The following is a 16,207-nucleotide window of genomic DNA, read 5'->3' on the forward strand; positions in this document are numbered from 1 at the left end:
TGCTTTGTTTTTGGTGTGACTAACATAAAACAGTTGTTAGGTTGTGGGTTAAGAGAGATTTCAATTAATCTAAAACTTAATTTTTTGTTTAATTCTTGAATGATAATTTGAGAAATATATAATAAAACCAGAATAATAAAGTTAAATAAAATTAATTTAGTTTGTGGATGAGGAAGATTAAATTTAGGTGATTGGGTTGTGATTGATTGCGCTGCTTGTTCTTGATAATTTTCTCAATTGAATTTTCTTTATTTATTTAATTTAAATTTATATTTTTTTAATTAATTTTATTATAAAAACAATCCCCTAACTTTTTAGCTTTTTGTAATCATAATTCAAATAGTTACTCTATTGACTCTTAGAAAGACGACCTAGGTTGTGCTTTACTGTAAAATTTAGTTTTTATTAATTTTGGTGCTATTCAACAGTAGTGTCATCATGTATTAAAACATCAACATTGTGCTTTCACTCCTTGACAATCCAAGCGTTAAATGATTCAGTAAGATTTGTTGTAATGTCATCCCATTGTTTATAAGAAAATTTACATTGTACCCATCGATCTACATTCCCTTGAGCTTCAACCCATTGTGCCAATTGTGGACTGAACAATCTAAGGTTCCCCATGGCAATATTAAATTCTTCCTTATGCCTAGCATAAGCAACAACATCAAGCAATTTGAGTGTAGCCTCTTTGCCATTCCCTAACATTCTCCTCTGACCTTTATTAGTTTTTACATATTCAACATTAAAATTTTTCTTCACATAATAGTAGTAATATGCATGTCTCTCGCCACCAAAAATAACTTGCATAGCCCCAACAATGGCATTATGACTATCAAAAATTAATGTTATCTCAACTGATCTTATAATGCCTTTGATATTTTCAAGAAACCATGACCAATCTTCAAATGTTTCCCTACTCACAATAGCGTATGCTAGTGGAAATAAGTCATTGTTCACGTTATAAGCAGAAGTTGCCAACAATGTTTCTTTATATGGACCGCTTAAAAACCATCCATCTATATAAAGTATGTGTCGACAACCTTCTAGAAAATTCAGAATACAATATCCATATGCAATGAATAACTTCTCAAATCTATTACTATCAGAGGCATCCCATTTCGCAACTGTCGTTGGATTAGTTTCCCTTAATCTATCACAAATCCAAGGGATTATCATATAAGGATCTTATGAAAGACCATGTATATCTCATAATGCTTTTCCTCTTCCCTTATATGCTTGACTGTATGTCAATCGCACACCATACTCTTTATACAAGTCTCTTCTAATTTCATTCATACTCTTGTCTATAGTAGACCATAAAGCATCAACAATGATTGGTGGAGTTAAATCTGCCTTTGCTCAGTGTGAAATAATAAGCTTGTCTTGTGTATTGTGGATGTGCTCGCCATTGAATCTTATTACCCTCAAAAAGTCACTATGCTTTCCTATTGAATATGCTAAAATATTCCATGGACATCCCTCAACCTTACACTTGACAAGACTTTTTTTGTATTGTTTTTCTTATACTTGTATAAAAACTTGTGCCCAATACTATATTTGTACAAAGTTTTTCTAAAGGCCACTGCATCGGTAAACATTTGGCCCTTACCTACAAAAAAGTTCTTCCATTTTATTGAATTCATTTTAGGTTTTGGTGTAGTGTAACATCCTCAATTTTAAATTAGATTAGTTATGCCCAAATAGACTAATTAAGTATATTAATGAGGTGTATGGCTAGAGAGGCCTAACAAGCGTGTTTGGTCTAGATTTCAGTTCTAAATGCGGGTCCAAAGGAGAATCGAGTCACCCGGGAATGGAAGAGGAAGAATTTCTAAGAAAAGTGATTATGTGACATGCGTCACGGCTTATGGATGAGCTGTCGCGGTGCATGCGTGACAACATGCCTAGAAGAGGCTCTCTGTGCCATGCGTTATAGCGCATTGTGCATTCGCTGCGATGCATGGTCATTTTTCTGCTGAAATAAGACACGAATTTGATATATCAGAGAAGAGAAGAATCAAAGAAACAAAAGAGCAGTGAGAGAGCAGTGCTAGGGCTTGGGAGAACTGAGTATTGAGAGTATTTTGGAGCTCTTAAACATCAAAGGTAAGCTTTCCTTACTTAAATCTTTCTCTCTTCTTCCATTTTCTTAAGGGTAGAAGTTAGGGTTTGATTGATAATGGTGATTTTCGGTCCATAAAAGCTATAAGTCTAAACCCATTGACTTAAATAGAGTTAATAGGAGTAGATTGAGCTAAGTAAACTTGGTATTTATGATTTTATAATGATTGATAGTTGGAGGACATTAAATGTCCGAAATTCTCATAAATTTAGTGGCTGGGAACAATGTGGTTTCATTAATGACCATTTAAGAGTTTAATGTTATTAATGAGAGTTAAAGGAAGCTAAGAAGCCTTATGGGTACTTTTACATGAGTTAAGAATAAATCTTGAGTATTAAGAAATAGTGAAGTGTTAGTGAAAAATAGCTCAAATATGGATATTGATGTTTTGCATGGTAAATGCTTATAGAGTAACTACATTGGCACTATTCAAGCTTCTTGGAAGCTTTATGTATGAGTAATTGAGGGGTGAAACTTTTGACCTCTCAAAGGTTTGAGGTAGTCGAGGGAATTCTATCTTCTACCTTTGTGTGTTTATTAGTTTATGGAATTATGATTGATCATTTAAATGTGTAAATTAAAATGAAATGCAAGTATGGCTTAATTTGATAAAAATTCTACTAGATTGATTTTGTCAGTTTTATGCCCTATGATGTGAAGTTCTTTGAGAATAATATTGGTGGATTTTTGTATTATAATTATTAGGAGTTCAATGATTTTGTGATTTGAGAAGTAACATGAATCTTTATTTATGAGAAGTTCAATGATATTTAAAATAGTGAAATTCAATGATTTTGAAAGTATGAAGTACAATGATTGTGAAATTGGAGTTCAATGACTTATTTGGTTTGAAGTTCTGTGAAAATGTATTTAAGAAGTCTAATGATTTATGTAATGATAAAGTTCAATGAAATTGATAATGTGAAGTTCTATGAATTGTATAAAGTGTGAATAATGGCATGAATGTACATTGCATGATTTTGAGAGCGGGAGTTTGCTAGGAAAAAGAATAGATAATAAAATCCACATGATAAGGCCCCATCCATGTGATGGTTTGCCAAATTGATTATATATTTATTGTTCCACTTGTTCAATGAGGGATTGTCCTACTAGTTTAATGAGGGACTTGAACCTAGCTAACTATCCACCGGTTTGATAAGGAGGCTAGTCTAGGGTGTATGACACCCCATAGCGTGAGAAATAGGAAAAATTGTGTTCCACAAGTGTTTAGGCTAGGGAAGTCATGTAATATAGACTATCTCATTATGTTATAGCCCACGGTTTCATGTCAGAGGAATAAGGAGGATATAATGGAGGTATGATTATGCATATAGTGAATAAGGGCACATGATTGTCTGTATTGTGACCCTAATGAGAATATTCATGAATTGAGTAATAATTACTCTTGATTATATGTGATTACATTGTGTGACAAACTTTCTGGGATGTGAAGATTATTGAAAAGTTTTATTTCCCAAGTATGTACTATTGTGCTTGGAAGTGTGAACATAGATTCTCAAATGTTTTGCATGGTTAAAGTATTGACATTAATTGCCTCTTGCATTTAAACTAATTGACATGTATTAGTATGGGTTAGTCAGACCTTGCTTACTGAGTAGTTGTACTCACCTCATTATCTTTAATATTACAGGGAATAGCTCATGAGATGCGGACAGAAGAAAATACCCAGAGCCTTAGGATTACGATTTGATTGTAGTACGCCTCTTTATTTTGAGTATTTATATGTGTATGACAATTTCAATTGCCAACTAGGAATTCTCATTTTTTCCTTACTTGCATCATGTAATTTGTAAGTGTATTTTGGGTCCTAGAGAGTGAGTTGATGAATATGTGTTGTTGTGATAGGGCCAAAATACTAATGCAAGTAAAAGTAGAGTATGTTATGAGATGATTTGGAGAATTTGATGAAAATGGTGGTAAACTCCCCCTTATATGTTTTAGAGTCTAAGGGGTTGAGTAGTGAAAATTTGATCTGTGAGTATTTCATGAGATATGGTGCATTACACAAGTTAGTCTTAATGATTTGTATGTGGTCAAATTGGTATTGGTGACTATTAGCCTATGGTATTTGGTTTGGACACTTAATTTTGTAAAATTTGTTATAAAAGTATAAGTTTGAAAAGTACATCCAATTTTTGTTTTAGAAAGAGTTTGAGTTTGACATTAATGCTATTAGTTAGAGCTCGAAAAGAACTTTCTGTAGACACCTAGTTCGCGTTATTTAGACGTCGAACGAAGATTTAGGGAGCATCGAAAGTTACCCCTATATTGACAGCAGAATTTACTATCAAATTCATGCAGTTGTGTTGCAGCACGTGTCATAGAGGCAAACATACTGCAGCGCATGTTCAACGAGCTGTAGTGCATGCCTCAAAATTTTTTAGAAATTCTCTTGTTTCAAATTCTTAAATAAATACACTCACACAAGTAATGGTCTCATGCTTTCACATATTTGTAAACTCCAGTTTGTCTAATTGCAAGACTTTGAAAATGATTTTAGTTTTGTAAACTTGGGGTCCCCATTTTGCTAATCATTGAAAACTTTGTATTTTGATAATTACTATAATCCCATTCCCTAATTATTTAGGATTTGGTTTTAATTATGGGATTAGAAAGAGGAGGATATTACATGTAGACACTATTTATACAGCATATTCTAATGGTGAGTCATCAATCTCAGGACACAAACTACGTGGAGATAAAGACCCTCCCTTTAAACCTCCCAATAAATTATCAACCTTGTAGAAAATTACAATCTAAGCACATTAGTAATATTACATTTTAATATTATATATGTTAACAAAAACAATTAACACAACTTATACATATTGGTACTCAGTTGGGTCATTCATTAATGCTTGTGTAGTGTCATTTTGATTTGAAACTATATATACACGTTCACTTTCTTCATTATACTTAATTAAATGTTCTACTCTACCATCATCAAGAAGATCTATAAGTATGCTTCTGTCAATGTTGAGTGTGAACTTCATCTTACTTTAAATGTTTTCGCACCCTATAATTATTGATAACATTCTTCTCGACTCTTCATAACTTGACCCTTCCCTTATACTTCCTGTTCTTACACTCCTACCCATATATTGCATACTATATTGGCCATCATATGCAATTTTCCCTCATATATGAAAAAAACATAATAAACGTTTCCCAGAAGTACTTGTAGTATGTGTGTCAAAAGTGTGTGTGTGTCAAAAGCCCCACATTGACTAAATGAAGGACTCTTCTGGTGTATAAATACTAAGGAATGAAGTGGGCTAGTAAAATAGGCTTAGAGGAGAAGTGGGCTTGCGCACATGAGACAGGCCAACTCAAGGCAATTGCAATTGAAATCAGCCGATTCGACCCCCTGTGTGCGAGTTCAAGAGGCAATGAGTTCCTTTTAACGGATTATTTTTACAAAATAAATAATTATTTTTGGCTTACTAAAAAAGCTCAGTTTTTGGCTGTCTGGAGTTTGAAATCAAACCATGAACATTTTTGACCATTAACTAGATTAATTTTCTAAACATTTTTGTCTCCCCAGCATCTCCAGACAAGAAGTTAAATGTGTTTTACGTTTACGTAACCCCCCAATGTTTCCATACAAGTGTTTAAACGTGATTTATAACAATGTACCTAAGCCTTTAATCTGGTGATTATGAGCCAATGTTCAAGTCTCCATCTTCGGGCTATATATAGCCATGGGTGCAGACAGAGCAACTTGCCAGCCTCTTGAGTTTTCAAGGTAATTCTCTCCTCCTTCTCTATGTTGTTCATCTGAGTTCATTTTATTTTCTACCGTTCTATTTCCTTGCTCTGCAGGAAGTGCTTGTTTAATCTTGGGGAACTGTCGATCTGTCATCTCGGTGTGCCGGAATAGTTTTTAAGGACAGTGTCCTTCCGGGCATGACTTAAGCAGCTCATTATTCACCTCTGTACCACTGGTACATCCAACAATCTTAAGAAATATCCAATCAAATGGCAACCAACAATGCTAAAAATGTCATCCCCGAAGGTGTACTCGATGGTTCGGTTGGAGATTAGTACGTCCCTGTCGCTATTGCCGTCCCCCTACTAAGGCCGTTCCTAGACATATCGAAGATAGAAGTCTTTGACGGCAGGAACTTCAAATGCTGGCAGGAACGAGTCTTCACCATTCTTGACATGCATGGTGTGGCCGTTGCTCTTGCAGAATCTGAGCCTCCTGCTGATACTGATTAAGCCCAAAGAGTTGCATGGACTCATGCAAATAAGGCATGTTGACACACTATCATTGTCACTTTATCTAATGATTTATTCAATGTCTACTGTGTCTACAAGGAAGCTTGTAAGATATGGGAGTCCTTGGTGACAAAGTACACTGCTGAGGATGCCAGCAAACAAAAGTTCATTGTGGGAAACTATTACAAATGGGAGATGACCGAGAACAAAGATGTGAAGGAGTAAATCAATGAATATCATAAGCTGCTAGAGGAGCTTCGTGCTGAAAACATCAACCTTCCAAACGAGTTCATTGCTGGGATCCTAATTGAGAAGCTGCAGAATCATAGAATGATTACAAACAGCAGCTGAAACATAAATAGAAGTAGCTATCCTTAACTGACCTAATCACTCACATTATCATCGAAGACACAACTGCAAGGCATTACATGCAGCTCGAACCAGAGAGATGACATCCAAAGCCAACCTGATGGAGACAAAGCCTTACAACAAGAGGTATGACCCTAAAACCAAAGACAAAAAGAATAGGAAATCTGATTACAAACCCAATGCTTCTAACCCCTCTTTCAAGAAGAAAGGAGACTGTTTTGTCCATGATAAACTAGGACACTATGCAACACAGTGTAGGAAGAGAGCGAACCGTGATAAGCCTCGGAAACCAAATGTAAATTTGGTATAATGAGATGGTGACAGTGATGATGACATAATTGCTGCAGTGGTGTCACAAGCTCTCTTGATTTCTAATGTGAAGAAATGGGTGGTAGACTTCGAGGCTGCCAGGCACATATGTGCTAGCCAAGAGATGTTTACCTTCTATGATCCTGTAAAGGAAAGGGAAGACCATGTTTACCTTACTGATTACCAAACTGCCAAAGTTTAAGGAAAAGAGAAAGTGGTCTTAAAGCTCACATCAGGAAAGACTCTAGCTCTGAATGATGTTCTGCATGTGCCTGAAGTTAGAGCAAATTAAGTGTCAATTGCTCTTTTAGGGAAAGCTGGGGTTAAAGTGTCATTTGAATCTGATAAGATTGTAATGATAAAAAATAATGTATTTATGGGTAAAGGGTATTGTAATCTAGGACTGTTTGTATTAAATGTTGATGAAATGAATAAGACTGAATCTTCTAAGTATATGCCTATTTATATGGTTGATTCCTTTGATTTGTGGCATGCTAGGCTAGATCACGCTAGTAAAGGTTATATAAATAGGATGCAACAACTTGGACTACTTTCTGAAATTAAAAACAATGGTTTTGAAAAATGTGAAGTATATGCAGAAACCAAACAAAGTAAAAAAACCTCACTTTTTTAGTCAAAGAGAATCTGAATTGCTGTCTTTAATTCACACTGATTTAGGTGATTTAAAACAAACCATGACTAGAGGTGGTAAAAAATATTCTATCACTTTTATTGATGATTTTTCAAGATATACTAAGATATACTTGTTAAGAAACAAAGATGAGGCTTTTGAAAAAGAAAATTTATATAAAGCAAAGGTTGAGAATTAGTTAAATAAAAGGATTAAAAGGGTTAGATCTAATAGAGGTAGAGAATATGTTTTATTAAATGATTTTTGTGAAAAAGAAGGAATTATACATGAGATAACACCTCCTTATTCTCCCAAGTCTAATGGTGTTACAGAAAGGAAAAATAGAATATTAAAAGAAATGATGAATGCTTTGCTTGTGAGTTTTTTTATGCTTGATAACTTGTGGGGTGAAGTATTTTTTTTGCATGTTTTTTACAAAATAGGATACCTCATAAGAAAATAAAGAAAACACCTTATGAGTTATGAAAAGAGTTCACCCCAAATTTAAAATATTTAAAAGTGTGGGGGTGTCTTGCAAAAGTTTTATTACCTGATCTTACAACAACAACAACAAGCCTTTATCCCATTAGGTGGGGTCGACTATATGGGTTGCAAGACGCCATTGTACTTTATCATTTATTAAGCTTTTAGGAATATTATTAATTAAGAGATCGCGTTCAACAACTTCCAAGAGTGTTATTACCTGATCTTAAAAAGAAGAAAATTGGTTTTAAAACTTCTGATTGTATGTTTATTGGGTATGCTGAACAAAGTGCAGCTTATCGCTTTTTAGTTTTAAAAAGTGATATTTTAGACTAAAACACAATTGTAGAGATTAAGAATGCTGAATTTTTTGAACATATTTTTCCCTTGAAAATTGAGCATATTTCTAAACCTGTTGAGAATTTAGAGTTTGAACAAAATTTAAATGAGGATTTTGTTTTAAGGAGAAGTAAAAGGCAAAGAAAAGAAACAAGTTTTGGAGATGATTTTTACACTTATTTAGTGCAAGATGAACCGTTAAATTTTTATGAAGCTATTTCTTCTCGTGATACCAAATTTTGGAAAGAAGCAATTGAAATTGAAATTAATTCTTTAAGGAAAAATAAAATTTGGGTTTTAACATATTTACCTCAAAGAGCTAAGGCTATTGGATGTAAATGAATTTTTAAGAAAAAAAAAATTTCTAGATAGTTCAATTGATAAATATAAAGTAAGGCTTGTGGCCAAGGGTTTTACTCAAAAGGAAAATATAGATTATTTTGACACATTTTCTCTTATGACTAGAATTTCTTCTATAAGAGTTCTTATTTCTTTAGCTTCAACTTACAAACTTTTTGTTCACCAAATGGATGTTAAAACTGCATTTTTAAATGGTGATTTGGAAGAAGAAATTTACATGGTACAGCCTAAGGGATGTGTGATTCCTGGGCAAGAAAATAAAGTTTGTAAACTTGTCAAATCTTTGGATGGCATGCTAATTTTTGGCTCTAGTATGTGTGTTGTTAATGAAATAAAAGAAGTTTCTTTCTTCAAATTTTGATATGAAAGATATGGGTGAAGCCAAGGTAATCTTGGGTGCAAAAATCATAAGGAATGAAAATGGGATTTTGCTTTTCCAAGAACATTATGTTAAGAAAATTCTCAGAAAATTTGGACATTTTGAAGATGTTCCTCTGAGTACTCGTTATGATTCGAGTGTGCAATTAAAAAAGCACAAGAGTGACCTAGTTGCTCAATCTGAGTATGCATAGATTATTGGGAGTCTGTTGCATTTGATGAATTTTACTAGGCTTGATATAGCTTATGCTGTAGGCAGATTGAGCAGATATATCCACTGTCCAGGCAATAAACACTGGGAGGCTCTGGTGAGAATCTTAAGATATTTGAGAGGTACCATAAATTATGGTATATTGTATAGTGGATTTTCTGCTGTATTGGAAGGATACAGTGATGCTAACTGGATTTCGGATTCAGAAGAGACAAAATCTACTAGTGGTTATATATTCACTCTTAGTAGTGGTGCAATAACCTAAAAGTCTACAAAATAGACAATCAACACAAAATCCTCAAGGGATTCTGAGTTTATTGCCATGGAGCTAGCTGGAACTGAGGCTAAGTGGTTGAAAAACTTCTTAGTGAGTATTCCAATAGGTGAAAATCCCACACCATCAATGTCTTTACATTGTGATAGCTAGTCTGCAATAGCAACGGCTAAAAATAAGACCTTCAATGGCAAAAGTAGACATATTCAATTAAGACATAATATTATAAGGCAGCTACTCAAAGATGGGGTCATCTCAATCGATTATGTAAGATCAAAGCTAAATCTGGTGGATCCGTTAACTAAGCCCCTAGGGAAGAAATTTATTATTGAAATGTCAAGGGGAATGGAACTTAAGCTTGTTTGAAATTAACAGTGATGGCAACCTAACCTTTTTTATTGGAGATCCCATGAAGAAGGTTTAATAGGTAAGAACAAGTCACTTGTTAGTTCTGCTAGCACTGAATTTTTGTCCCTTTCTATGGCTTGAGAAAGTGCTAGAATGCATTGAACGGAGGCTGAGCGAAAGCTCTTAATGTTTTCATAGTCCTTATGGATGGTGTATTCATTGCAGATACACTTGATGAAAATACCTATACAAATGTAGAGTGGGGCCGCTCCTATGAGATCATGGTGAAATCTCTAGAGCATTTGTTAAAACCAGGCACACGTATAGCCGATAACGTGCAAAACCGTCATCAACAACAGAGACTGTAGGGGTATAATTTGATTAATAAGACCTCCAGTACACGCTCAAGATTTGTTGGTTCAATAACAAAGTTACACCAAATTTTCTATGTGCTAACTTTATTAATCTAGGTTTGGTTCAAGTTGACAGACACCAAATTCAAAGTGATTATCTTTTGTGTGAATAACTCAAATGAATAAAGATTCTTTTGACACATATGGGGGATTGTAGTGTGTGTGTCAAAAGTATGTGTGTTTCAAAAGTTCCACATTGACTAAATGAAGGACTCTCCTAGTATATAAATACTAAGGAATGAAGTGGGCTAGTAAAATGGGCTTGGAGGAGAAGTGGGCTCGCGCACATGAGATAGGCCAACTCAGAGCAATCACAGTTGAAATTAGCTGATTCGCCACCCTGCATACGAGTTCAAGAGGTAATGGGTTCCTTTTACCGGATTATTTTTATAAAATAAATAATTATTTTTGGCTTATCAGAAAAGCTTAATTTTTGGCTGTCTGGAGTTTGAAATCAAACCATGAACATTTTTTACCATTAACCAGATTAATTTTCTAAACGTTTTTTTCTCCCCAACATTTCTAGACAAGAGGTTAAATGTGTTTTACGTTTATGTAACCCCCCAACGTTTCCAGATAGGTGTTTAAACATGATTTATGATAGTGTAACTGAGCCTTTAATCTGGTGATTATGAGCCAACATTCATGTCTCCATCTTCGGGCTATATATAGCCATGGGTGTAGATAGAGCAACTTGCTAGCCTCTTGAGTTTTCGGGGCAATTCTCTCCTCCCTCTTTGTGTTGTTCATCTAAGTTCATTTTGTTTTTTGCTGTTCTATTTCCTTGCTCCGCAGGAAGTGCCTGTTTAATCCTAGGGAATTGCCAGTTCGTTGTCCCAATGTGCTGGAATAGTTCTTAAGGACAGTGTCCTTCCGGGCACGACTCAAGTAGCTCGTCATTTGCCTTGGTACTACCAATAGTACTAGCCATCTTTCATGTCAACCTATACCATAAACAACATATTGATAACTACCCACAACATTTTAACAAATTAAACTTCAATATTTAACAATACACACAAGATATTGTCAACCTATGCTGCACACAACATATTGACAACTGCCTATGCCATATTAATAACTTAAGCTTCATCTATTAACAACACATATAAGGTATTCTCAACCTGCACGTCACACAACATATTGATAACTACCTATAGCATATTGACAATTTATGCTTCAACTATTAACAACTTATCTTACTATCTCATGATAGACTCATCAGCTCAACCAGGTAACACTATGTTCTTGAACACACTATTACTAATGCAACCCCAATGACCACCCATGATAGATATATCGACCAAGAGAAAGAGAGAGAGAGAGATTACCCATGACTTATATACCCATAAGGAGAGAAAGAGAAAACCCTATTCTACTAACAAACTATAAAACACTAGATTAAATGATTAACAGAGAGTATATGCAAACTAATCTCTTCATTTACTTACTTTCATGAGGTCACAGTATTAGATTCTTTGAAGCTTAAACCTGGGTGCAAGAATGTTCGAATGCGGGCCGTCTTCCTTCACAAACTCCCAGATACCTCAAACTAAAGATGATTGCAAGAATGGGTTCATCTTCTAGTCATAAGTTGATCCTTCCATACGCCATTCTAAGGACGATTGTGAGATGCATCTCAGCTACTGTTGCCTCTATCACGCGCGAAAACCAGTCTTCTTTCCTCTTTCCTTCTTTTCTCCCCTTTTAATAAGCCAAGAGCAAATGGGTCTTTTCAATTTTAATATTATTTACTCCTAAGGACCATGGAATTTCATAGTAATTTGGTTTATTCATGGGACCTGAGAGTATTTAAGTTTGATGTGTGGAACCTCATAGTAATTTTCCCTATTTTTTTCCAAATAGATATCTCAAAAGGAGAATTTTTGAAGGCATGATTGATATTTTCAACATCAAAATTGCATAAGGAGCAACCTTGAGCCATAGTCATCTTTCTTTTATCTCTTTTTGAATTAGTAAGAAGTTTACCTAATTTATAGGTCTTTTTAGAAGTTCAGTCATGCATTTATATATTAAAAGTTTTTCTTTCATACCTTTACTAACGATGAAGGAAATGAAGAAAAAATTAGTCCCGCGTCAAAACATGAAAATGGGTCAGTTGTAAATAAAATAGCGTCATGGAACCGCGCATTAAAGCGAAACGGGATGAATTGCTTTTCATTGAAGTTGCACATTTTGGCCTTAAAGATTTTAACATTAAGTTAAAAGAAAAAATGATAGTAATTTTTTTTAAATTATATAAATAATATTTTAATCTTATAAAATGTCATAATTCTCTTTAAGTCTCTAAAAACTTTTATATCATTAAAAAATTAATATAAATGATCAAATTATTAAGCTAGGAATTGTAAAAGAATTATAACATTTGAAGAGATTTAAATATTATTTACATAATTTAAAAAAATTTTATTATCCTTTTTTCAAGTTAAAAATTAAAAAGTCCTATTTTTTAGGTGCGTTCAGTACACTCATATCAAAAGTAATGTAATATTTTATTTCACATGTTGAAAAACAAAGCAATAACGCCAACCATTAAATATATGTCCACTTAACTATTAGTTGGCTTAGAAAATTTTAAAAATAATTTTAAGAATTATATAAGATGATCTTATAAAAAATTAATATTAATTATGTCTCTTAAAATACAAATAAATCATAATAGACTAATGTCATTTTTTATTTATATAAAATATGGAAACAATATTTTAAACAACCACTACTGAGTGATTATTAATTCATCAATCCTAGAAACATTGGCAAGTATTTAAAAAATATTATATTTTTTAAATAAAACCTTGTTAAAATCTTCAATATTTTAATATTAAATAATTTAAATATTATTATGATAAATATTTATCCAAAATTTAAATGTTGTTTTGAAGTTGTTAGAGTAAATTTTATTTAAACATTATATCATTTTCAATTTTCAATAAAAGCATATCTACTTAATCTTTATTCCTTAAATTATTTATCCATATTTTTTAAAACCTTTTATTTTAATTCAATTTTACCAAGTCGCCTAACAGTGCCTCGTGCTTTGTTATTTTTTAATACGTAATAAATGTATGCTTTTAAAAATGAAACAATCTTAGAATAGTTTTGATAATCTAAGTTGAGCTTCTTTGTTAGATTATAGAAAAGACAACCTCCCACTTCCTTGCTTTTCAATTTTATTTGTCCATAAACCTTGCAATATTTTATAAAATTTCAATTCAAATGTAAAATTTAACATATAAAATTGAAAATATATTAAATTAGTAATAACCAATTTGATTATAGCCGAACCAGAACTTTATCTATTTGAATGGCTAGTTCAAATTTAAAAACCTTGGGAAATAGTAATAAGAAGAAGAAGTACCTTTTTTTCCCCTAAGAAGAAGTGCCTAGAGTAAAGGAAAAATGAAAAAAAAAAGTTGTAATTCACTGACAATTACAATAATTTAGGTTGGCACGTAAGTCATCTTGGATCCTTCCATAGTTAAATGTGAGAGATATGTTAATGGGTTTCGTATATAAAAAATTAGCTGATAGTTTCATATGTAATTCAGTCGAAAGCCTCACAGAATGTCTTAAGTCAATAGACGGGGTCCTCAAAGTCTTTGAATCCGTGCTTTACTTCAATATGAAGCTGCCGGGAAGAAGCTAGCTTTGTTAGCCTCGTTCCACTTGGTGGGCCTCGAAGGAAAGTGATAAGTAATAACCTACTTGTGTTGTAAAAAAAAAAAAAAAGTTCTATTTAATATTAGGGGTTGGGTGTAGTAAGGTACTAATAACTCATAACGTAGTAATAACTCATAATAATATTGCCTCTAGGAGGACTGTGAGCAATTGAAAAAAAGGGAAATATAATATAAAGAACCCCAAAGAGTTTTTATATAAAAGAATGATCTTAAAAATAAGAAATTTAATTGTACTCCCTCAGCATCTATTTGAAAATAAGATTTTTTTTTGGGGGAAAAGACATAATTATCCCTAAAATTTAATAAAGTTTAAAAATGTAATGAATTGCTATTAATTACGTACAGTTAATTGTCAAAATTTGAATGAATATTTATTTAAATAGTACCAACACTTATAAAATTAAATATGTTATCAGTTACTCTATAGTCAATTGTTAATTCTGAATAGGTTGTTGTTAATCATGTATAGTTAATTGTCAAAATTTGAATGGATGCTTGTTTATATATAACTAATACTTGTACAATTAAACTTATGCTATTAGTTATGGTCACTTATTAATTTTGAATGGGTTGTTATTAATTCCATGTTTTTATAACTTGTTCATTTCGGATTGAGTTGTTTATTATGTATGGTTACTTGTCAAAATTTTAAAGGTTACATATTTATGCATTCATAAAATCTTAGGGGTAATTAGGTTTTTTTCTCACAAAATCTTATTTTTAGATAGGCACATGAGAGACGCATTGAAATTTCAAATTTTTAAAATCTTTTAATTTTTTATATAAAAAGCCTCCATGGTTCTTAAATGATATTTTCCCTGAAAAACACAATCCTTTCTTTTTCTTTTTGTTTTTCTTTTGTTTTTTTGGTGAATCCTAAAAAACACAATTCTATTCCAAGTCATACTTAAATTCTGTTAAAATACACAATAATTTATAAGCATCCATTCAAAATAGAGAAGCTAAAGCACAAAAAACCACTTTAAGAAATAGAACATAAATTGAAAGCGGATGAGATCCTAATGTATTCAAGTCCTGTGTAGAATGATCAATTCTAAAAGCCTATTTTCTCAAGGGAAATCGTAAGCACCCTCCTCATACTTCTTATAGTTGGCTCGATTCTTCATGAAGTTGGCAAGTTCAGAGTCATGTGAAGCTCCCTTGATTCTGATGTACTCGCTCCACCAACACATGAAGCTACTTCCAGTCAAGAAAATCTCTGGTGAAACTGCAAGCTTCTTTAGTGACCCATAAACATAATTCTCAAACTCATCCAAACTATTCACTGCCTCTCGCCTCTCTGCCTCACCGGATTGATCTCCTATAGTCTTGAGGTTTTGAGTTAAAATAACTGCTTCTTCCACATGTGCCCAAAAGTAAGAAAAGTGACATTTTTTTAGAAGGATTAGAAATAGGGGTTGACTTACCTGCTGGAATTGTGAAAATCCGAGAGCCCATAACTGCAAACTGAGGCTTGCCTGGAGTTCATTAGAATGAGGGATGTTGGGAACATCATACACTTTGCAAATTGCATTGCGATTAAGATTCTCGACAATATTTCTATAATCACGAATTTGCAATCCTTGTTGATTCGGTTGAACCATATCCTTTAGTTTCAGAATAGAATCAGGGCTTTCAAAACAGGCAGAGCCATGAATAGAACACAAGAGGAATATTCCAAAGGGTCTGTAGTGAGAAATTGAGGAGAAGAGAAATGGGTCGTGGAGAGTGGTCACATGTAGAAAGTAAGAGTTCCAATAAGAACTTCGCGATAAAGCTTGTTGAAGGTTTTGGTCTCCAAGAAGTGGAGAACCAAAGGTGATACAGAGTGGACGCTTGTCTTCTGCTGGCTTCACATCTTCTAACAGCAATAAAGTGAAAAGAGAAGCAATTGATCCTCCAATAGCATGCCCAGTAACAATTACAGGTTTTTTGAGATCGATCTGCGTTATATAACAAAATCCCACACGGGTGGGGCAAGAATGTTTAATTAAGGAAGGCCGATTACAAAGCATATACGATAA

The 16,207-nt window shown here is 33.3% G+C and overlaps 1 protein-coding gene across 1 annotated transcript; it reads right to left on the reverse strand.

Moving 5' to 3' along the window:
* Positions 1 to 465: 465 nt before the first annotated feature.
* On the reverse strand, positions 466 to 6,008 carry LOC129302682 (uncharacterized). Its single transcript, XM_054941585.1, has 2 exons — positions 5,860 to 6,008; positions 466 to 1,153 (listed from the first exon to the last, which is right to left on the reverse strand). Exons 1-2 carry the CDS (start codon positions 6,006 to 6,008, stop codon positions 466 to 468), a joined length of 837 nt encoding a protein of 278 aa, XP_054797560.1.
* Positions 6,009 to 16,207: the final 10,199 nt, after the last annotated feature.

The sequence above is a fragment of the Prosopis cineraria genome, unplaced genomic scaffold (assembly GCF_029017545.1).
Source record: "Prosopis cineraria cultivar Desert tree isolate PC_DT_omini unplaced genomic scaffold, ASM2901754v1 PC2, whole genome shotgun sequence".
NCBI classification, from domain to species: Eukaryota; Viridiplantae; Streptophyta; class Magnoliopsida; order Fabales; family Fabaceae; genus Prosopis; species Prosopis cineraria.